The 24,652-nt window shown below is 38.3% G+C and overlaps 3 protein-coding genes and 1 long non-coding RNA gene across 5 annotated transcripts in view; 3 read left to right on the top strand and 1 right to left on the bottom strand.

The window, feature by feature from the left end:
• The window catches only part of LOC117794069 (centrosomal protein of 162 kDa), a 47,431-nt gene that overhangs the window by 21,402 nt on the left and 1,377 nt on the right, over window positions 1-24,652 (top strand). The window contains exons 2-7 of one of the 2 annotated variants that reach the window (XM_034634534.1): window positions 5,679-6,318; window positions 6,400-6,613; window positions 6,681-7,330; window positions 11,639-11,820; window positions 11,890-12,042; window positions 12,616-12,756. In XM_034634534.1, coding sequence (XP_034490425.1) covers window positions 5,679-6,318; window positions 6,400-6,613; window positions 6,681-7,330; window positions 11,639-11,820; window positions 11,890-12,042; window positions 12,616-12,741 — 1,965 coding nt within the window. In that variant the 3' untranslated portion in view covers window positions 12,742-12,756. Of the gene's footprint in view, window positions 1-5,678; window positions 6,319-6,399; window positions 6,614-6,680; window positions 7,331-11,638; window positions 11,821-11,889; window positions 12,043-12,615; window positions 13,384-24,652 lie in introns of those variants that run through there. The other variant, XM_034634533.1, reaches the window with a different exon arrangement.
• On the bottom strand, window positions 14,658-15,334 carry LOC117794074. Its single transcript, XR_004618353.1, has 2 exons — window positions 15,105-15,334; window positions 14,658-15,048 (listed from the first exon to the last, which is right to left on the bottom strand). It is a non-coding gene; the product is annotated as an uncharacterized LOC117794074 (long non-coding RNA).
• On the top strand, window positions 17,147-18,694 carry LOC117787628 (trichohyalin-like). The gene is made up of 2 exons (XM_034626203.1): window positions 17,147-18,144; window positions 18,430-18,694. Exons 1-2 carry the CDS (start codon window positions 17,147-17,149, stop codon window positions 18,692-18,694), a joined length of 1,263 nt encoding a protein of 420 aa, XP_034482094.1.
• On the top strand, window positions 19,283-21,704 carry LOC117794070 (trichohyalin-like). Its single transcript, XM_034634535.1, has 4 exons — window positions 19,283-20,004; window positions 20,110-20,178; window positions 20,284-21,377; window positions 21,436-21,704. The coding sequence occupies exons 1-4, from the start codon at window positions 19,414-19,416 to the stop codon at window positions 21,470-21,472; spliced, it is 1,791 nt and encodes a 596-aa protein (XP_034490426.1). The 5' UTR covers window positions 19,283-19,413; the 3' UTR covers window positions 21,473-21,704.

Raw genomic sequence — 24,652 nt, 5'->3', positions numbered from 1 at the left:
GCTCTCGCTTTCTTTCAGGGATTGATTACAATAACTTTAAATGCCGCGTCTCATAATGATAACACAATAACGTAATGCTCATCATAATATCAAGAATTTATATACTTTTTTATAATTTGGGATTTTTGAAATTCCCGAATCGAATAAAGAAACAAACCTTAACAATTATTTAAAATTTATGTAGGTATAACAATTTCATTAAAATCACAATATAATCTTGGGTCATTTTGAAGATAATTCTTCTAAAAGGAAAACAATTTAAAATATGTTTCAGATATATTTTTAAATGATAAGCTTACGATAGATCCATGATACATAAATTTGTTTTTAGGGAAAATAGACTATTTTAGGCTAATATAACATATATAAGTATAAAGAGAGAGAGAGAGAGAGAGAGAGAGAGAGGGAGAGAGGGTTACAAACATTTTATATACTATATAAGTATTGATCAAGAATTGAGTAATACGAATTTGTTTTTAGGGGAAATAGACTATTTTAGGCTAATAGAACACATATAAGTATAAAGAGAGAGAGAGAGAGAGAGAGAGAAAGAGAGAGAGAAAGAGAGAGAGAGAAAGGGAGAGAGAGATACAAACATTTTATATACTAAATAAGTATTGATCAAGAATTGAGTAATACGAATATTGACCTTGTTTGAGCTTATATATACTTCGTGCGCAGAATTTTAAATGAATGAATCAATTGAATGCATATTTACAATACAATATGATATGAGCAATATTTGGTTACCATACAAGGGTGGGTTAATAAGTAACTAAATATTTTCAAAATTTGTTCACAAATTTTTTTTTTTGTAACAATGCACTTCATTCGACGGTCTTCCACACTTTCTAAGTCCTCAAATAGAAATTCCTAACAAAGATAATCTCTTTAATTGACTAAAATCTTCTTCTACTTTGAATCAATCCATAAGCTCCGAATAATAAAGTATCTATGTTCTAAAAACTGAATTCTAATGACTGCTCAATAACCAAATATTTATTATATATATTTATTTTAGTAGTTTGCCAAGGTTGTTCACTCGAAATGTTTTTTTAAAACAAAACAGTGTGACCGTATACCAGCTGATACAAAACAATAAAATTATATCTTAATTATAAAAAAGCGTTTTCATACTTAAGCCAAAGACTTGACAATTGAACCTCGTGCATACATCGTTTTATATAAATATAGCATTGTTATTTTCATAATTACAATTATTTTGCACGACTTTCTATATGCACAATCAGTATGCCTTCCCTGGCCTCTTCAGCTCCAGGCTGTGGCATCGATCATTTACCCAATTAGTCGAGCTCGTTATCGATAACGAATCGATGTCAATTTGCCATTGCGCTGCGTTTAAACTTTAAAGTGTTAATTGCCGCGTGCCACTTGTAGCGTAACTTGTAAATGTTAACTGTTAAATGTGGCACATTGTTATTGGTATTGTTTAGTCGGCAATTGTTCAACTGTTGGTTTACTGCAGATGTGGTGAGGTGTAGTAAGGTGAGGTGAGACGAGGACGCACCCACGCGACACATGAATGACACATTTTGCTGCTCCTCCTTCTCGATTATTTTGCCCTCAGAGTTCTTGACGTGATCCATGAGCTCGTTCCCCGTTCAGCTTTAAAAGTTTTCAATTTGTACGCATTGACATGATTTCGGAATAAACCACACACACACACACACACACACACACACACACTCACTCACATAAACATAGTTACGGCAACAGCTGTTGCTGGAACAGTTATTACCCACACTATGATCTTCTCTGCTCTCGCTCTCTAATCAATCGCTGCCGCTCCTTTCACTTTATATTCATACACACACGCACACACATTCACATACATCTGAAAAATGTATGTGTGTGTTATGTTTATCAAATGACAATTGAGGAAGAGCGAGAGTTCCAATAATTGCCAAGCGCCAACAGATTTAACGCTGAAGTGATCAAAGTGGATTGAAGTCAAGTAGTGAAATTGTCCTTAATATTCATAAATACACTCATTTATAGCACTCATATATAGTCATAAGTGTAACCACTCATAAGTATAACTACTCACATCAATGAGTAGCCATTTGAAATTATCGTCTATTATCAAGTTATTGCAATTTAAGCTCAATCATTTGACGGGAGCTTTTGTCAGATCCAAAGATTTCACATTGTCAAAAAATGTTGAGAAGGAAATAGAAAAAGAATGCTCGGTAAAAGAAAATAATTTTTTTTTATTTTGTTTCAACTATTATTATCATTTTTAACAGCATTGTAAGCCCTGTTTTATATAAAAGAGAATTATAATCTATTATAATCTAGTTTCAATTATACACACTCTTATCAGTTATTAATATGTTTAACAGCATTGCAAACCCTGTTTTATATAAAAGAGAATTATAATGTATTTTAATATAGTTGCAATTATACACACTCGTATCAGTTATTATCATTTTTAACAACATTGTAAGCCCTGTTTTATATATAAAAGAAAACTATAATCTATTTATAACCAGGAACAACAAAAAAGTCGAGCTACAAAACCATAGCTTTATTTTAAATGTATTTCAAAAATATCCTCCAAATTAGTTTTCATGGCTAAACACCCCTAGCAAATATTTTTGTTAAATATACTACTTATATATTTTTTTCAAAATTCCCAAGTATTGTCAATTTTTTGAAAAAGACAGCGATTCGCTGTGAATCGTGGAACCTTTTTAAACGATCGTAAAAATGACCGTAGAGAAGAAGATAAATAGATAGATAAACATACATAAATACTTACGAATGAAAAAGTAATGATTGAGACGAGTAACATATAAAAGATGATTAAAGTAATAAACCTTAAGACCTTAAGCGAAGATCAAAGTTTAAACTGGAGCAGTCATTCTGAATTATTAGCATGACAAATTATTGAATCTAGACAGCCGAGGAATAGTTTTTAAATATTTTTCTGGAATTCCGGATCTGTCAAGCTGTAGCAAGTCAGGCGTTAAATAGATTTCTAAAATGCTCCTTGACCAAAATGTCTCAATAAAATATTTTTAAATATTTATGAACACTTTTTATAGTATTTCATTGTCTTTGCCATAGTGGTTGTGGTTGTTGGTGTTGTAGTTTCTAGTTGTTGCTATTTGCTTTCTTGTCAATGAAATGGAAAGTGGAATTAGTTTGCCAGTTGACCGAAACAACAGAAAAACTAAGCACGTACATAAAGATCATTAACATACGTGTAAATACAAGTAAATGCCAAAATAAATACCAGTTGGGAGTAGACAATAAAAACTAAAATAAACTGGGCTAATAGTTAAGCAAAGTGGGGGTGGGGGGTTCCCCCCATTTAAAGCTTGACAGATGCCTTCCAGGTAGAATCTATCAGTGAGCTGAGCTGATGAAAGCGAGAGTGGTTCAAGTGGAGTGAGTGGGCTAAATAGAAAGAGGAAAGAGAAAAAAAAACAAGCGCTTTGTAATGAGACTTAAAAAGCGATGCACATACACAAACACACACACACACATGCACACACACACACACACACACACATGCACAGCTCGGACAATAGGCGATATCGGAGATGGTGGAGATGTTGGCGTGGGTGGAAACAAAGTTGGGGACAGAGGCACGAACTTTCTTCTTCAATGTTTCCGCTGTTTCATTGAGTGCATTGTTGTTGTTGCTGTTGTTATTGTTACTGTTATATTTGTTGTTGTTACTGCACACCCACATCATCATAATTATCTTTGACGACGTCTTCATCCTCATCGCTTACCCTTGTTAAATACTTGATTACATTCATACACACACGTCACACACACACACACACACACATACATCCGTACATATGTGAAGCACGAAATGGGGAAAGAGCGCACAGTGGGTCTAAAGCATTGATACACCTAAAATTAATTTAACATCTTTGTTGTTAAAAAAAAAAATTATTATCTTTAATAAGTTTTTCAGACATTTTGTATTAGCAGTTTCTTAACAATGATCATTGATAATGTAATAAATATCTTTTTTAATAAAAAATGATTTAGATATGATGTTCCTGCTACAGAGCTAAAGAATTTGCATATCAATTAAGGATATTACTTACTCATAAAACTATGCATTTATTTTTTTTAATAACTTTTATATATTTAAATACCACTTTACCTAGGGTGTCACCAAAAAAATCTAATTTAAAAAAATAGTTAAATTTGGGATGAGTTTTTGAAGATTTTTACATCTTTAATCGAAACACGGTTGCTACTTAACAAATTAAAAATGGGCCAATAAATGTTAAAAAAAAGAAAATTTCACTAAAAAAAGCCCATTTCATGAAAACCAATCTAATTTTATAAATAAACCAAAATATTTGTAAAACGAAATTTTTTAAAAACGTTTATTTGAAAAACTCTATTAAATAAAAAATATATTAAAATTTGCGAGTATTTTTCAGAAATTAACATAATACCTTCGATTTAGTCCAAGGTTTGCGTACTCATATTAAATATGTACATATGTTGGGAATTTCAGTATATTACATTTTTATTGTTGGTAGCGAAAATATTTAGATCTAAATTACTTTCTTTGAAAAAAAAAAGAGTCAATTCCAGTTTTGGTGCAAAAACATCAATTGTGGCAACCGTACATCGAGCCGAAGACAGCATCAGAATATAATATTCTGAATGTTTTCTTTATATTTTTTGGCAATTTATTGACCGCCCAAATTACAATTGCAGTTGAAGATTTTCATAACTTGCCATTAAAACTCAGCAATGTGTCTGCATCATGATGAAATAAGTAATAATGTTCATCATTAGTATTACTTATTTCATCATCATCTGCATTCTTCCTGCTCTTTCTTCTTTGAAAGAACAGTAAAAGCACGACCTACTTTTCTGCTCGAATTATAGAGAAATTTGAGTGATTAATTTGATTTGACACTTCTGCTTCTGACTTGTACAAACAAAGGTAACGAATTTTTAATTTTTTTCTTTCATTTCATTTGTTTTTTCTTAAGTAATGTGGTTCAGGAGCGGTATGCAGTCAATTATTTTGTGAACAGTTGTATACATTGTCTTTACTAAGTGGTCGTATAAATGTAGTGCTTCATGTGTTATAATTATTTGCCTATCTAAATATGTTAAACTATTATTCCGACTGACGATAACAATAAACGCAAGGCAAAACGGTAAGATCCAGAGGGCTAAAATGTTCACAGTAATTGATAAGTATTTAAAAATCAATCTCTACTTTGGAATTGGAATTGCCATTTGATAGATATTTTATACATATGTAAATTGAAACCAGTGTGCAGCGAGTTGCGTAGTTGTTGTTTCGACTGGTTTAGTTGTTTTTTTGCGCTTGACGGACTGGAAGCGGACTGAAGGGGGGGACTGGGACTGGGGCTGGGGTTGAGGTTGAGGTTTTTTGGCTACGGTTCAGTTTTGGTTTCTGATTCGGGTGGAGACGCGTGGAAACTAAGCGCACAACGCTGATGCTCATTGTTTGCCGGTTGTTGCTGGTTGTTATTATTGTTGCTATTGTTGTTATTGTTGCTATTTTGCCGGCGTTGGCTGTTACCGTTAGCACAACACTTGACACACCCAAAGGCGCCGGCACTTGCCAGGCGCACTTTCACGAATGTCGAATCAAGTCAACTAATCCGATATTTTTTTTATGGTATTTGCCTCTGCAGATGGAGGAGATAACTGAAGCGGAGGATTGTCCACCTTTGACTGCCAACTCGCGACGCAGCTCCTGCCAAGCGACAGGACCTGGTCCGGTTTCAGGCAACAAATGCTACAAGCCCATTGCTCCCATGGCCAGCTATTGTGAGAAGGCGGTGGGCAGCTCCCCGAAGCATCTGGTGAGCACATTGAGCTCCCCAATTGAGCAGATTGCCTGCAGTGTGCCGCGGGAGCATGCGCTCAAGCATGAGATTGAGCAGCTGCAGGAGCAGCTGAAGGACACCGAGGAGCGACTCGCCTCGGTGCGATTGCAGAGCGAATCGCTGTCACAGACTCAGCGGGCACTGCGGGAGCACAATGGACGGCTGCAGGACGAGTCCGAGATGCTCAAGCTGGACGTACAGCATTTACACGAGTGTGCGGGAGTTCTGCGTGCCGAGCTGCAGTCGGCACGTCGGGATCGCGATGAGGCCGTGCAATTGGAGCGATCGCTGCGAGCCGAACTGGAGGAGGCGCAACATGAGCGACGCCAAGCGGCCGATGTCAAGGAGAAGGATGCCCGGCTCATTCAGGATCTGCAGCGGCAGTGCCGCGAAATGGAGCGCATTCTAATGCGCAAATATCCCGATTCCGTCTCGGCGTTAATTGGTAAGTCACCACATCTCCGGTTACTGCTCCTGCTCTTCCCATTTGTGTTGCTTTAATGTGTTGCATGCCAACCTTTTGCAGTTGCATCCAAGAATCCGGGCATTTGCTCGATGAATGACCAGGAGAACTTGAGCAGCCGCAAGCTGTTGGAGCAGCGCATCGCACAGCTGGAATCAGATGCCAAGGAGCAGGATCGCAAGGCTCAACAGATTCTGGCCAATGTGCAGGCACGCTTCAATTCGGTGCAGGCCAAATACGAGACGCACATTGCCGATTTGGAGACCCAAGTGCTCAGGTAAGTACACATGCAGCTATAATCCTTTATCCATAAAGCTATAACAGAAGTCCCTGTAACCATTTAGCCTGCAAGAGATCAACACAAAGCTGAACGAGCAAATCGAATCTCAAGTGCGCACACTGGATCGCTTCATGCACAAGCGTGCCGATAGATACTACAACAACTGCACCCAGACTGACGACCAGGGAGCAGGTGGGGAGCAGCTCCATTTACCGGGCGACACGAAGGCAACCCAGACGCAGGCGAATGGAACAATGCGTGATCACAGCACCAACACGATCGGTTGCCCCTCGCCCAGCATCATCTGTCAGCAGCATTTACAGCAGCAACAACAACAGCAACAGCAGCAGCAACAGTTGCACTCGGCCGGCAGCAGCAGCACCAGCAGCACCGCCAATTCCACACCAAACACATCGCGTCCCAACTCCAAACAGAGTGGCACTCAAAGACGCATACCAATTGGCTCCAAGCTGCCCATATCCCAATCGGACTCGACACTATCATTGCTCAGCCATGGTCAGGGTCAGTCTCAGTCTCAGACTCAGACTCTAGGTCACAAGGAGGAGACACAACTGCTGAGCTCAGTGCGCAGCATGCGCGTGGATTTGGCCATCAAAAACAAGGCAATGCAGCGATTGACCCGTGAGCTGGATGACTGCAAGAAGACCATAAGGAAGCTGCAGCGCGATAATGGAGCAGCCACTGTCAGTGCAGGTAACTAACAAAATGGATCGTTTATAATCGATAGCTAGTCACATTGCTATTATGTATTATAATTTTCATTGAAAAACTTTGATAAAAACTTATACAGATATATACATCAATCCAGGTGTAGTAGCTTGCACAGATCACTCTAAAAATCAGGGAATGACACCGGAACCGTTTACCGAAACTAACCGTTTCATTTTTAGTACCGCAACTGAAACCTTAACCGAATGAAAATTCTCTGTCAAGAAACGAGTACCGAAACGTTTGTACCGGTATGGTTGTGGTTCAAGAGTTGACCGACTTTCAGCTGTCATAACTTGATCAGAGCTGAACCGATTTTCAAGTGGAATGTCATTTTGATCATTATTTGGACTCTAAATTCATTCTGCATTCAAATTTTGTTCATTTTGAAAATTCAATTATTTTCGACCATGATTCGGTTTCGATGGTAAGGGTCCCCCCTTTGAAATTTCGAAAATTCAAAATTTTAAATCTCAAGTTTTCACTTTTAATCAACTCCTTATATCGTAATTAGTATAAAACAACACCTTAAACTTGATTCTGAGACCCTTCATTTTTTTGTAAAAAATTATATGAAATTTAACAAAAATTTTGACTTGTAAAATGGCTAAGTCCGCAGTCTGACCAACTTCAAACTGTCATAGCTTGATCAAAACTGAACCGATTTTTAAACGGAATGTCATGTTGATCATGATTTGGACTTTATATTCATTCTGCATTCAAATTTTGTTCATTTTGAAAATTCAATTATTTTCGACCATGATTCGGTTTCGATGGTAAGGGTCCCCCCTTTGAATTTTTGATAATTCAAAATTTTAAATCACAAGTTTTCACTTTTAATCAACTCCTTATGTCGTAATTAGTATAAAACAACACTTTAAACTTGATTCTGAGACCTTTCTTTTTTTTGTAAAAAATCATATGAAATTTAACAAAAATTTTGACTTGTAAAGTGACTAACTCCAAAGTCTGACCAATTTCAAACTGTCATAACTTGATTAAAACTGAACCGAATTTCAAGCGGAATGTCATTTTAATCATTATTAGGCATTTTAATTCATTCTGCATTTAAATTTTATTAAATTCTTAAAAAAAAATATTTTCCTTTATATTCTGCTAGATATTGATTTCGATGCTAAGAGACCCGCTTTTGAAATTTTGAAAATACAAAATTTTTAATCTCAAGATTTCACTTTAAATCAACTTCATATATCGTAATTATTATAAAACAACCCTTTCTGACCAAATTCAAACTGTCATAACTTGATTAAAACTGAACCGAATTTCAAGCGGATTGACATTTTGATCATGATTTGGTCTCTCAATTCATTCTGCATTCAAAGATTTTTAGGTTTAGCTATTATTTTGATGTCAAACCGTAACCTATATTTGTATCGGTTTGATTACCTGCTAAAAATGTTTGTGAAATTCGATACTATATTGCATCAAGATCGTATAATAATTTAGTCAATAGTTGATAGTGATTTAGTGTGATAGTGATTTTTGAAGAAACTTGTTTTGAAATTAATACATACTTGAGTTAATGCTTATCTAGTAATTTTTAACCAATAACTTTTCACGGCATTATTAATATGTAATCCACACTCAAACCTCGCAAATCGCGAAAAGTACCACAGCCATCGTCTTTAAGATATAACGTTATTTTTGGTAATAAACGTTATCTCTTACTATTATATATCGTCCTATTTAATCGAAATAAGATCGGTTTAATGGAACGGCTGTAATCTAAGTTTTATTTTTTGAAGCAATAGAAGCTCATAAAAATATGTAGTGGGTATTTTTATAGTCGGGGTCCCAACTATACTATATATGGGAACAAATAGTATCCCATAATGGCACTAATTTATAATAGATATTTGCTTAGTCCGATAGTTATTAGATAAATATATCGATAGTATGTATTTGAAAACCTTTCAATTTTAAAAAAAGTCTTTGATTTATCTCTACACAGGTTGATTTAATTCATTTTCATGTCGATTGTATAGCATTACTATCGATTGTAGAAACAAATACTATCGGTTGAAGGCACCAAGCAGTTATGTAGATCTAAATATGTATGCTCTTATGAACATTTGTCTATGTGTGTGTGTGTGTGTGTGTCACTCGGTCGCCAGTGATCGTTGTAGTGTAATTTATGGACTTTCACTGCTCGTCAGCACGTACAAGACACAAAGTCAAAGACGAGGCAACAACACGCAAATAAATTGCTGGAATAAATCATTGCACATGACTGTCGACCGTCGACTGTTGCTGCTGTAGATGTTGCTGTTGCTGGTCACTCCCCCCAAACGTACGCCCTCCTCGGTCCGGTATGACCAGCTTCGGGCGGCCTTTTGACCGAACACTTTTTGCACTCATTTCAAACGGGCAACTCCAAGTAATGGCAATGGCAACTGTTCAACATACGAGCATTTAAATGAATAATGAATCTAAAAAAAAAAATCAAACACGTTTGCATGCCTATCAGCCACCTCGACACCACCCCACCCCCCGCACCTATGCCTGTCTCTGGCAAGCAAATGGCATCTCGGGCACTTGGTTATGTCACCTGAGTGTGGGACTCGTTTATTTACATTTATCGATTTGAATTTGCTTAGTTTTAGTCTTTTTTTCTCGGTTTTTTTTTTTTAACCAGCAGAAGAGAGAGAAAAAAGTGAAGCAAAAGAAAAGGAAATTCGAAAGCGAAAGTCAAAGTCAAAGACGACGACGACGACGACGGCGACTTCGGACCGGCCCCAAAATGCTGCAAAAGCAGCAGCAACAGCAGCAAGCTGTTTGGGCCAAGCTGTAGACTGTTTAGGGGGCTGCGGAGTTGGCAACGCAACAAGTCGCATCAAGTCGCGTCGTTTGTTGTTTGTCGTTTGCGCATGCGCGCAAGTTTTATAATTTCATGTCTTGTTAGTCTGACCATCTTGTTGTTGTTTTTGTAACTGTTGTTGTTGTTACATTTGTTTTGTTCATAATTTTATTAAGAAGACACAAAAAAATACCTTAAGCGGCAACAACAGCATACGTAAATATCGTGTTAATAATAGCATCAACAACAACAACAACAACAACAATAATAATAATAAATAACTATTTTCATTTTGAGCGCGTGTTAAAATGCAAATTTTGGATACATTTGCCGCCAGTTATGCAATCAGTCTACGCTCTTATTTAATTATATGTTATGAGGTTTTTGTTTGTTATTATTGTTGTTATTTTGTGAAAATTTTAATTCGAAATTTGATTCGTACATTGAACCCGATCAAGAGGCTGGCACGTGACATGTCTTACATAAACTCAAAATACATCATTTTAATTAGTTATCAACGGGTTAATTGCACCTACAACACTTGGCAAAAAACGAGATATTTACAAAAATAGCTTACTTAATTGTCAGCTTGTTAACGTAATAATAACACCAATTTCAATGCATTTTCTATAAGTTTGGTTAAAATATCTCAAAAAACAAAAATCTTTTTCGTACTAAAACTTGATTTTCGACTGAGCGTCTCTATGGTAGCTATATGATAAAGTGGTTCGATTTGAACCAAATTTAGGCAGGATGTATAATTTCAGCCTAGATACATATTGTGTCAGATTGGTCAAGCTTTTTCATTTTCATTTTCGATCTATCGTTCCTATGGCAGCTATATAATATAGAGGTCCGATCCAAAAAAAAAAAAATAATATACCTGATCCGCCTACAGTATCCAGGAACTTACTAACCAAGTTTGAAGTCTCTAGCTCTTATGGTCTCGGAGATCGACGCTTTCAAACAGACGGACGGACAGACAGACAGACAGACGGACATGGCTCAATCCACTCGGCTGAATGTATATTCTTTGGGGGGTCTGCCACGCCCCCTTCTGCCAATCACATTATACCCTTTTTTGCCCGTTTTCAATTGTCTCGGGGTATAAAAATTGTTTCGCTATACTCACAATTATCAAGGAGATATCTATATATCGGGCTGATCTGCTCTGTCCCATTTTCCATAACATTTTTTTTACCTTGTTCAGATATTCAAGGTATTTTATTTTGTATCTCCCCGTTACCTTGAAATTGTTTGGGAACACTTTTAAAATGACTTTTGTAGATTTATTTATCCAGTAATCGAACACCGAGCTCTGCTATGCATACTTCAATTACAAAAATTTTATTTCAATATGATATTTTTAAAATAGTAAACCATTTAATAAACCATATGAGAATTGTAGTGTATTTAAATGTGTATTGTCATTATCATAAATATAACCTAAATGAATAATTTATTTGATATTTCAGTAAAAACTCTTGGCAGTGGCTTGTCTGCCAGTGGAAGCAGCAGTCAGCGCTTTAGTCATAGCCAACATTACCAGGATCATGTGCCTCCCACCACAGAAAACCAGGCCCTGAAGGAGGCTCAAAACAAGTACCACCTGCTGGAGGCTGACTATAAAACGCTACACGATAAGCGATTGCATGATGTGAGTTGATGTACTATATCCTGAGTTTGCTTATATCCAACTGATCGCTGTATATTCTCCACTCTATAGCTGAAGACATTGCAAAGTGCCCATGAGCGTGAGCTGGCGTCGTGCAACGAAGCGGTTCGCATATTGCAGCAGCGTCTCAATGAACGCGAGGAGGCATTTGCCACACAAAAGCGCCGCAAGGTGCCAGTCGATTATTACGCACTCAAAGCCAAGGTATTCAAGTAAAACTAATATACTCAGATGGAGTTCATGTGGCCAATTCAAGAATTGCGAACATTCATACAAAAATTTATTAAAACTTTTAGACAAATTTGTCTTGCTCCTATTTTTCAATAGTATTCGACTAAAGCGAGGTTTCCAAATTACAAGTATCTGCGAAATGTAATAGAATATTTACAAGCGATTTAATTTAGACTGAATTAGTATCATATAGCTTTCTATTGAAAGTTAATTAAAACTAAGTATAATTTAGCACTCGACATGCGATTAAGCTGGTAAATTAATTTATTCAAGTGCTTAAGGAATTTATCTAACAAATTATCAAACAAATTTAACAAGATTGAAGTTATCTTTGCTTAGTTTCCTGCTGCAGTAGACAATTCGTGGAATTATTTCTATAAAAAAGATAATTTAATACAAATACCAGTATAAATCTATATTATCGTGATATCTTAGATTTGAATTAAATGCAAATTAATGATTCCCGTAATCTCTGGAAATCCTCATATCGAATTTCATCGTCATTTTATTTGGTTCCTTGATTGATTCCATTTCTCTTATATATAGGTTTCACTCCTGGAGCGTCGTCATTCGGAGCGGGAAGAGCGATTGCATATGCTTGTTGAGGCACTCAGCAAGGGAAGACTCAATGGTGCACTGGAGGATATGCTGCAAGAGAATAACAACAAATAGAATACCATACTAAATGTAATTAAGTTGAATACAAAGTTGTGTGACTGATAGAAGAGTTGAGTACTTTATGAATAAGTATCCATACTCAATTATGTTAAACGCGAATCATTGGATTTAAATCAAAGCAAATCATATTTTAATGATTCTTCTGTTATTCGTACTGTACTGATAAGTTACCCAATTACCAAATTTCACTTGTGTTGAACAATTCATATTTTTATAAATGTATTCAGGTACTCGTTATTCAGAATTCGAGTACTCGCAAATAGTTCAAACGCATGCGAATTCCAGCCAAATTGTATTTTTTTTTTAGCTTGATCTCAAATAAAAGGCACAATTGTATGCCAAAGACAAAAGATATATATGCGCATGATCCGGCCGAAAAGTTTATATGTTATAAGAAGAGAAAAAATGTTGTAAGCCCGAACTCCATAAATATTGGACGTATTCTAGATAGTTTAACAATTTAATTGGAGTAAACATTGAATTCAGTCAATTTCAAATAGGACTTGAACTGATGGGAGGAGGTATTACCTTCTTCTTGCTCACCATAATTGTTTGTAAATATTGCGCCACTGTTGAGTAGCAAATAGAGTTCAAGTGGTTTGAGAAATCAGTTGTGTTTTGGGCATGCAATTCAAATTGTATTTTAAATAAAAATTAAGATATTGTGCGGCAATTTTTGGAAATTTGCTAGCATTGCCAGTGAAAGCCCTCCGCTCACTGCCTCGTTTGCAGCAAAGGTCAACGTTTAAATAATAATAATAATAATTAGAATATTAATGAAGAAAAATAAAGAAAGTTATGATAATTTTAATCGAATTAGGTATATTTTAATGACAAAACCAAATACGGTTTACAACTAAAACTTGAAATTGTAATTAAAAACAAATTGTTCAAAGAATACACATTAACGAAAGAGACAACATGCCAAAGAGCGAGACAACTATATAAAAACAATACACATAGACGATGCATGAGATGATAGAGCAAATCGAAATTGTATTTGATAGTTGAAGCTATCTCATCGGGTATTCAAATTCTGCCAATAAAGTTGTTCCGTCAGAAATGCTGCGAATTGCAAAGCGATTCATATGATTCTACAAGTTGCAAGTAGCATTGCCACTGTCCATCCAAAATCGCAAAGTATTAAATCTAAATATTAAGAGTGGTGTGGCACAGATTTCAATTAGTACTAGGAAAATTCGTAATGGACAAGATAACATTTAAAACTTAACGTATCTAATATGGTATAACATTGTATTTTCATTTAATAGACCGAAAGCCTAGCCGACTCATTTATAGAATGTACTCTAAGTACATGAGAGCATGGAGGCCCCAAAATAAAAATATTAAAGTATGATTTAATAACTATAGTGATCAGTCTTTAATATTTTAATATTTAATGTGTACCAATCAGTTAAAGATTGTTTTAACTTACAACTACAAAACATCTCTGCAACAAACAACATATAGATACATATGTATATATATATATATATGTAGAAGATTTCATAGTTGTTAAATTTGAACTGAGTATAGAGTGTCCAAAATTACCGTGGAGGATCGGCTGTAGTGTTCTTAATAGTTTTAAGCATATGTGTTTGTGTGTATAAGAGTACTACGCGAACTCTTTGAAAATGTTGAAAACAAATTAAATCCTAGCCGAACAACAAGATGAAATTATACTTCAAGTCGAATGTCAAATTGCAAAATTGTACAACAAAAATTCAAAATAGCTGATACAGAAATTTAACACAAAATAAAAACAATTATCTACATAGAAAATAAATCTTAAACTAATAAATAATTAGCTTTTGTTTTAAATTATTTTTATCTCGTTCAGGAATAATTCAGATATTAGGTAAGTACCCCAGCTGACGAAGTGCGATTGCTATAATAAAATTTGTAATAGCTTTTCGTTTGCTCAACACATGGATTAGAATATTTTATTTGCGATTTACGAGTACAGATCTTGTATGATATATATAATTATAATAAGTAAGTGTCGAATAGGGACACAGTTTTTATAACATTATCATATGTGCTTCTTGTATCGTCTATATAGCATGGCATACATATAACAGCTGTTAAATTTAACGAGAATATAAAGTACATATATGTATATATATTTGAGCGTAAGTAAACTTGGATAAGAAGACGTCGTCATTCAGTTGACAATACGATCCCAAACAACAGCAACATTTAACTACGGCATAGATTCGTTAAGGATATTCATCATTGGTTACATAACAATTAAATAGTTAATATATATATATATTTATGGCGTGTTGGTTAACAAAGTATCTGTAAATGTACCAAATTTCCGATAAAATAGTTTAACAATTTCTTAATAATTTTACGAATTTTCCACAACGGGGATTCACATCTTCCATGCTAGTAGGGTAGTCTTTACTGGTACTGGATCTGTTACACGGATGCTGCGATGGATTCCATAGCGGGACCAAACAAATGTTGCTAGCAGTCGAGTTGCCAGTTCACCTTGTACCACCACCAACGCTGACTTTCCGACTTTCCAACTTTCCACCGCACCATCGTGGCACTGCCACTGCGGCACTTCGTGGACGTGGACGTTGACGCACGCGTCCTGGTTGAAATGGAACTGCCAATAATGTGGACGGCAAGTAGAGCCTTTTATAGCCGTCTGGCATACGCTTGGGCACTTGGGCACATTTGCGATGTCTGTACACAATTTTACGCCTAGATGAGCATCAATCCTTATTCATTTAGTTAGCAGTTGTCCGACACCCAGGGCCAACATATTGTTCATTGCACTTTAATTTGATTTTGATTGGAAACCCTCTTATCGCAATTGTGCAACCAGCCCAGGCCAGCTTACAACAGGACCCAGGTTCAAGACCTTGTTAACGGTTCCTTGTTGTCTGGGTTACTCGTTTTTATATATAATATACTTGCGTATTGTTATATACCAACTTAAGTATGTACATAATACATGCAATGGAATGGGAAACAAAGGCCAGAGGGTAAGTCAATGACGTCACAAGCTAAATTGCCGCAGTTCAGTTTCATTCATGAAATTGTGATTTAGAAACGGTCTTCACGCATTTGACGCACTTCACTGGAGTTGAGTGGAGTGTTGGGGCAAGAGAAAGCGCATTGGTGCACATGTGCGATAAGCGCAATTGAATCAATCAACAGGAAATTGAGGCTTAATGCGTTCCAATCAATGTGTGGGCGTTTTCCATAAGGACTCTCCGCTAAATTTTGGTATAAAAACGAAGCATTGCGGTTGAAAAAGTCATTCAAGTCCCAAGGATTGCTGAAGCAACATTTAGCTTTCATCGACAAATACCAAACCAGAAATCGCTGCTGTTGTAGTATCAAGGACATTAGGATGGCCGCTAACCCACGATGGATGAGGCTCAACATTCTCATAATGCTTCTCCAGCTGGGCAGGCTGCAGTTAGCACACTCCAGCATCAATTCCATGCACTCCGATAACCAGCTGTGCGACAATTATGCTGTGCAGTGTATGTCGGAGCCGGTGCATCGGATGATGGAAAACCGACGAAGTGACTTGGATGATTATGACGAGCATCTTGTGTACAGACAAGAACCTATGCCGAATGAGAAAAGCGGGCATATTGACGGAGTGAGGGACTCATCACGAAGACAAGAGCTGATAATTCGTAATTATGTGGAACCAAATGAAAACAGCGCAAGTCAACAGGATATTCGCGAGCTATTACATTCTCGTATCGATCTGTCTCGACGAGAAAATCGAGATGCTCTTCGTAAAGATAATCGTGAGGTTACACAAAGGCAAGTTCGTGAATTCCGCGAAAATGTGAAACGACTAGAGGAACGAAACGATCTCCAAGGAGAAAAACAAAGCTATCTACGACGGGAGGAACGTGAAAATATGCGGCGAGTAGATGACGAGCGGCGAGAGGTACGTAAAATATCCCGCCAACAAGAACGCGACTCTCGTGAACGTGAGGAGCAACTGGATGGGCAATTCAGCCGAGAAGATCTGCGACGAGAAGAGAATAACCTCTCCCGCAGACAGCAACGTGAAGATCGTGAGCGACAAGAGGAACGAAACGATCTCCAGCGAGACAAACAAAGCGGTCTACGACGAGAGGAACAAAGCAATCTCCGACAAGAGGAACGTGATTTATCTTTTAGAGAAAATCGAGAATCTCATGAAAATTTGCGAGAAAATCGAGAAGTCGGTGAACGACGAGAGGAACGAAGCGATCTTCGACGAGAGGAACGTGATTTATCTCGTAGGGAAGATCGAGAATCCCATGAAAATTTACGACGAGAAGAGCATGGTCTCACCCGCAGACAAGAACGAGAATATCGTGGAGGACAAGAGGAGCAAGTAGAACGAGTGAATAGGCGCTTAAGTCGAGAAGATATGCGCCGAGAAGAGAATGTTCCCACACACAGGCAGCAACGTGAAGATCGTGAGCGACGAGAGGAACGAAACGATCTCCAGCGAGAGAAACAAAGCGATCTACGACGAGAGGAACAAAGCAATCTCCGGCAAGAGGAACGTGATTTATCGCGAAGAGAAAATCGAGAATCTCATGAAAATTTGCGAGAAAATCGAGAAGTCGGTGAACGACGAGAGGAACGAAGCGATCTTCGACGAGAGGAACGCGATTTATCTCGTAGAGAAGATCGAGAATCCCATAAAAATTTTCGACGAGAAGAGCATGGTCTCACCCGCAGGCAAGTACGAGAATCTCGTGAACGACAAGAGGAGCAAGTAGATCGAATGGATAGGCGGTTGAGTCTAGAAGATATGCGACGAGATGAGAATGCTCCCACTCACAGACAACAGCGAGAAGATCGTGAACGACGAGAGGAGCGAAACGATGACCAACGAGAGAAACAAAGCAATATACGACGAGAGGAACAAAGCAATCTCCGACAAGAGGAACGTGATTTATCGCGAAGAGAAAATCGAGAATCTCATGAAAATTTGCGAGAAAATCGAGAAGTCAGTGAACGACGAGAGGAACGAAGCGATCTTCGACGAGAGGAACGTGATTTATCTCGTAGGGAAGATCGAGAATCCCATGAAAATTTACGACGAGAAGAGCATGGTCTCACTCGCAGACAAGAACGAGAATATCGTGGGGGACAAGAGGAGCAAGTAGAACGAGTGAATAGGCGCTTAAGTCGAGAAGATGTGCGCCGAGAAGAGAATGCTCCCACACACAGACAACAGCGAGAAGATCGTGAGCAGCGAGAGGAACAAAGCGATTTACATAGAGAGCACCGTGTTATATCTCGTGAAGAAGATCGAGAATCTCATGAAAATATGCGAAGAGAAGAACATGATCTCATACGCAGACAAGAACGAGAATATCGTGAGCGACGAGAGGAGCAAGAAGAGCGAGTGAATAGGCGACAAAGTCGAGAAGATATGCGCCGAGAAGAGAATGCTCCCACTCACAGACAACAGCGAGAAGATCGTGAACGACGAGAGAACCGAAACGATCTCCAACGAGAGAAACAAAGCGATCTACGACGAGAGGAACAAAGCAATCTCCGGCAAGAGGAACGTGATTTATCTCGTAGGGAAGATCGAGAATCCCATGAAAATTTACGACGAGAAGAGCATGGTCTCACCCGCAGACAAGATGGAGAATACCGTGAGCGACAAGAGGAGCAAATAGATCGAATGGATAGGCGGTTGAGTCGAGAAGATATGCGACGAGATGAGAATGCTCCCACTCACAGACAACAGCGAGAAGATCGTGAACGACGAGAGGCAAACGATCACCAACGAGAGAAACAAAGCAATATACGACGAGAGGAACAAAGCAATCTCCGACAAGAGGAACGTGATTTATCTTTTAGAGAAAATCGAGAATCTCATGAAAATTTGCGAGAAAATCGAGAAGTCGGTGAACGACGAGGAGGAACGAAGCGATCTTCGACGAGAGGAACGTGATTTATCTCGTAGAGAAGATCGAGAATCCATGAAAATTTACGACGAGAAGAGCATGGTCTCACCCGCAGACAAGAACGAGAATATCGTGGGGACAAGAGGAGCAAGTAGAACGAGTGAATAGGCGCTTAAGTCGAGAAGATGTGCGCCGAAGAAGAGAATGCTCCACACACAGACAACAGCGAGAAGATCGTGATTTACATAGAGAGCACCGTGTTATATCTCGTGAAGAAGATCGAGAATCTCATGAAAATATGCGAAGAGAAGAACATGATCTCATACGCAGACAAGAACGAGAATATCGTGAGCGACGAGAGGAGCAAGAAGAGCGAGTGAATAGGCGACAAAGTCGAGAAGATATGCGCCGAGAAGAGAATGCTCCCACTCACAGACAACAGCGAGAAGATCGTGAACGACGAGAGAACCGAAACGATCTCCAACGAGAGAAACAAAGCGATCTACGACGAGAGGAACAAAGCAATCTCCGACAAGAGGAACGTGATTTATCGCGAAGAGAAAATCGAGAATCTCATAAAAATTTGCGAGAAAATCGAGAAGTCGGTGAACGACGAGAGGAACGAAGCGATCTTCGACGAGAGGAACGCGATTTATCTCGTAGAGAAGACCGAGAATCCCATGAAAATTTACGACGAGAAGAACATGGTCTCACCCGCAGACAAGATGGAGAATACCGTGAGCGACAAGAGGAGCAAATAGATCGAATGGATAGGCGGTTGAGTCGAGAAGATATGCGACGAGATGAGAATGCTCCCACTCACAGACAACAGCGAGAAGATCGTGAACGACGAGAGGAGCGAAACGATCACCAACGAGAGAAACAAAGCAATATACGACGAGAGGAACAAAGCAATCTCCGACAAGAGGAACGTGATTTATCTTTTAGAGAAAATCGAGAATCTCATGAAAATTTGCGAGAAAATCGAGAAGTCGGTGAACGACGAGAGGAACGAAGCGATCTTCGACGAGAGGAACGTGATTTATCTCGTAGAGAAGATCGGGAATCCCATGAAAATTTACGACGAGAAGAGCATGGTCTTACCCGCAGGCAAGAACGAGAATATCGTGAGCGACAAGAGAAGCAAGTAGATCGAATGGATAGGCGGTTGAGTCGAGAAGATATGCGACGAGATGGGAATGTTCCCACTCACAGACAACAGCGAGAAGATCGTGAACGACGAGAGGAACGAAGCGATCTTCGACGAGAGGAACGCGATTTATCTCGTGGAGAAGATCGTGAATCCCATGATAATTTACGACGAGAAGAACATGATCTCACACGCAGACAAGAACGAGAATACCGTGAGCGACAAGAGGAGCAAGTAGATCGAATGGATAGGCGCTTAAGTCGAGAAGATATGCGCCGAGAAGAGAATGTTCCCACACACAGACAGCAACGTGAAGATCGTGAGCGACGAGAGGAACGAAACGATCTCCAACGAGAGAAACAAAGCGATCTACAACGAGAGGCACAAAGCAATCTCCGACAAGAGGAACGTGATTTATCTTTTAGAGAAAATCGAGAATCTCATGAAAATTTGCGAGAAAATCGAGAAATCGGTGAACGACGAGAGGAACGAAGCGATCTTCGACGAGAGGAACGTGATTTATCTCGTAGGGAAGATCGAGAATCCCATGAAAACATGCGACGAAAAGAACATGATCTCACCCGCAGACAAGAGAGAGAATATCGTGAGCGACGAGAGGAGCAAGAAGAACGAGTAAATAGGCGGTTGAGTCGAGAAGATATACGACGAGATGAGAATGTACCCACTCACAGACAACATCGAGAAGATCGTGAACGACGAGAGGAACAAAGCAATCTCCGACAAGAGGAACGTGATTTATCGCTTATAGAAAATCGAGAATCTCATGAAAATTTGCGAGAAAATCGAGAAGTCGGTGAACGACGAGAGGAACGAAGCGATCTTCCACGAGAGGAACGTGATTTATATCGTAGAGAAGATCGAGAATCCCATGAAAATTTACGACGAGAAGAGCATGGTCTCACCCGCAGGCAAGAACGAGAATATCGTGAGCGACGAGAGGAGCAAGTAGATCGAATGGATAGGCGCTTAAGTCGCGAAAATATGCGCCGAGAAGAGAATGTTCCCACACACAGGCAGCAACGTGAAGATCGTGAGCGACGAGAGGAACGAAACGATCTCCAGCGAGAGAAACAAAGCGATCTACGACGAGAGGAACAAAGCAATCTCCGGCAAGAGGAACGTGATTTATCGCGAAGAGAAAATCGAGAATCTCATGAAAATTTGCGAGAAAATCGAGAAGATCGTGAGCGACGAAAGGATAGAAGCGATCTCCGACGAGAGGAGCGTGACATGTCTTATAGCCAAGAACGTAAATCCCGTGAACAAGAGCAGCAAATGGATAGACAAGAATCTCGAAGGGGTATAATACGAAAGGATACCGATCTGACAAGCAATGTGTCTCGGCGCGAAAAACGGGAGGAATTTAATGGGCGAGATTTGGCACAACAGTCGCACCACTATATGGGCAAGAACCTCGAGAGTCATTTGGCTTCCACGCAGCTCAGTAGTTGGGTTATCAAAATCTGTGGCAAGCATTGGCTCCTTATGATTGGCCAGGCACTATTGATGTTGCTTCTTTATTCCAAAGCCAGCAAAAAAGGAAAGGAACTTAGCCTTAGGTAAGTGCTAGGATCATTGTTAATAACAATTATGTTGCTGATTGCTTTTCATTGACAGGAATATTTCTGGCAACTTTCATCCAATCAACTGCTAAGTAAGACAAGAAATTACGAGAAACCTGATAACCTGAAACGAATAAGTACCTAAGAAATCACACTACTATACTACAAAAACCATAATGTTAAGTAACGAGTTAAGCGCTGAGAGTGGATCTGAAATGTGTCTGTAAATGCAATGTACAATTTAATCCAACTGTTACACTAACTGTAATCTAAACTATACGAAACAACAAACAAATATAAGTTATACTTAGTTGAGCATATGCATATGAGTAATTTTTGTTTTTACTTCGTATCCGGGACATCTATCCAGATTTTAACGCCTGCGGTTGTTTGAAGTCCAAAATAATTGGACCGACTGAGCAGTCCCCATGTCTAGTTGTCTTTGTAGATAGTAATAAGGCCCCTGCAATATGCCATTGTCCACTTGGTATCCTTAAGCGTATGCTGGACAGACAGAATCCAAGAGGGCCTCCAACACAAAGCCTGAACTGGAAAATTATTATTGCGATTTTCCATGTCGGTTGGCTTCTTCCTTCCTTCTGCGCCTTTGAATGCCAGACAGTATCGTTGTTGATAAATTTCGCACATATTAGATGCCGGACTGGTCTATACATCTTTTGGTTTTCAAAGGATTTCCCCAAGGGTACTGACCGAGAGCAAGCAGCCTGTAGACAGCGAGGGGTGTTTGGTGGGGGGGCGGTAGGCAAATGGTAGACCTTCCACTTGCAGCCAGGCTGTAAGCCATCCTTAATCAGTGAAACCAACACAAATTTTACACAATTTTCTTCCATTGGGGATTATTTCGCAAGGCAAATGTGTGTGAAGTCAACTTATGGTTGTGCACACACGCAAACATACACACACACACACACACACACACACACACACACACACACTCGTTATTATACACATTTGCTTGTTGCTGTTTCTATTTTCAGTCAAGCATCTAAGCAAACTGTTAGAGTTGTTGGCCTAAAATATGTATATTCATACAAATTTCGATAGAGAGAAATTGTAATATGCTTGTTATCTAAACGGTTAGATCAAAAGTCAAAGTTCTAAAGGTTGTTAATGGTACTTAACTTGACTTTCGTTCAATTAGTTCTTAATTTAATTCGTCAGGTATCAGGTACAGTCGAATTCAGCAAGTCAGCTCCACAATAAACATAACTATGGCAATGATTTTTGTACTAAGCTGATAACAACAATTTTAAATCAAGCCTCTTAATCTTTTAACGAAATATTTAACCCAGCTATTTTTCGAACTGAGGTTCTTTATATTTGACTCACGGTTATACTCAGTTATTTTTATAGGAGAATTAAAATCGAATGCACGCCTTAAAAATGATATTTGCATTTACTTAATCACATAAGCAGATGGATTACTTTTAATCGAAAGTGTAGATTGCCTGTCAGCTGATTTACACATGTATTACGAATGGCAATGTGAAATATATTCTCTGTGTAGTACTCCAAGTGTATCTTGACTATTATATGGGAGCAAATTTTTGTGTTTTACGAGTGCACATATAAATACGAGAATACCCGCACACGCTGGCATTTAGGTATGTATGGTTTTCGAATACAAACACACTCTTAAAACACACAGACACACAGACAAGTACTCAGATACAAATGGAGACACTCGAGCAAGGTTATTCGATATTAAAACACCACAAAAGCGCAATAAACCAACAAGAAAACATCATAAAAAATTGAGTTTTCAATATTTATTCGAATTAAATAATTCACGCGCGTTGGTCTGGGCCCCTCAGTTGGGCAGCTTAAAACCGCACAACCCAGCAACGATGCCACACACGCACACACGTACACAGCAGCGGGATGGGGAGGAGTGTGTGTGTGTGTGTGTGTGTGTGTGTGTGTGTAAGGGGGGCTAGACTACCGGAAGGGCTCAAGAAGCGTTACTGAGTGAAGGCGATGGCATTATAGAGTTTGGGTCGTGGGGTCGTGGGGTCGTTTGGGGTTTGTACGTATGGCATTTTACGAGCATTTGAGGTTTATTTTATGCTTTTAACCACACATACACACCTACCCTAGCACACACACACACACAAAAACACAAACACGCCAAATGCAAAACAACATAAATTTTTTGTCAGAAATCATAAATTTCAATAAAAATAAAAGCAGCGAAGCGCCAAATAAATACGTCAACTGGTAGGGGCAGCCCTATGGTATATACGAGTAGTAGGGCAGTACCTCACATTCGTGGAGCAACCAGAAATAGAGCTGCCAAGATGGAAAGGGAAAATATTGGACTGCTTAGAGTGCTAAGTAAATGCAACAGGCAAAGTGTGCATAATTTTAAAAGCTGTAATCTTGCTCAAAGTTGGCAGAACTTCCAGTCTAGCTGAGTAACCAACATTTAAACGACTCTGTCAAACTCAAAAATTGTAATTATTGAGTTTACTTTCTGAAAATGTTTCTTAGTTACATATCTATCTGCATAAAAAGGTAAGTACATATTCGGCTGTATTTTGTTCAATTTTGTCTAGGGAAACAAACTGAAACAAATTTCGGCTCCGGTACGTTCCAAAAACTATTATTTCGGTAAAAAGGTTCTATTGCAGTTTTGTTATTTCGGTTCCGACAGAGATACCGCTACGTACAGGTACAACAAATTTGTTTAAATTTAATAATATTATTATTATTGTTGTGCTTTATTTCCCATATTATGTTAAATTTATTAAAGCTATCAATTCATACAGAGTTAACAATTTTCTTTACAACTGAAATATTTGCTATTGTTTTTTTTTTTTAAGTTGATTACGTTTATTTACAAAAATTTTGTTTTAGAAGGAAAAATGGGGAAGAAAAACCTTGATTTGAAAATTCAATAGTAATAAAGTGCTGTTTTATACTAAATATTACATCATAAGTTTAAAAAGTCTAAATTTGAACTTGAGGTTTACAGTTTTCGGAAAACACAACGGAAGACCCTTTGCATAAATTTGAATATAGAATGAATTTAAAGGTCAATCCACGATCAAAATGACATTCCGCTTCAAGATCGGTCTAGACGGTAGAAAAGAATTTGCTTCTGTTCTTTGAGCGTCTTTTGATATTGAAACCTAATAAATTACTCAATATTTCGTAAGGATTTCTATTGGTTTTTAAAATTCTTATTTCACCCACTGTACAAACTTTAATTTCTTTGTTTTGCTATACTTTCTGACTACAAGAAAAGTTTT

This window comes from Drosophila innubila, chromosome X (genome assembly GCF_004354385.1).
Source record: "Drosophila innubila isolate TH190305 chromosome X, UK_Dinn_1.0, whole genome shotgun sequence".
NCBI lineage: Eukaryota > Metazoa > Arthropoda > Insecta > Diptera > Drosophilidae > Drosophila > Drosophila innubila.
The sequence above is the reverse complement of the archived record's forward strand: the minus strand, read 5'-3'. Positions and strand labels throughout refer to the sequence as shown.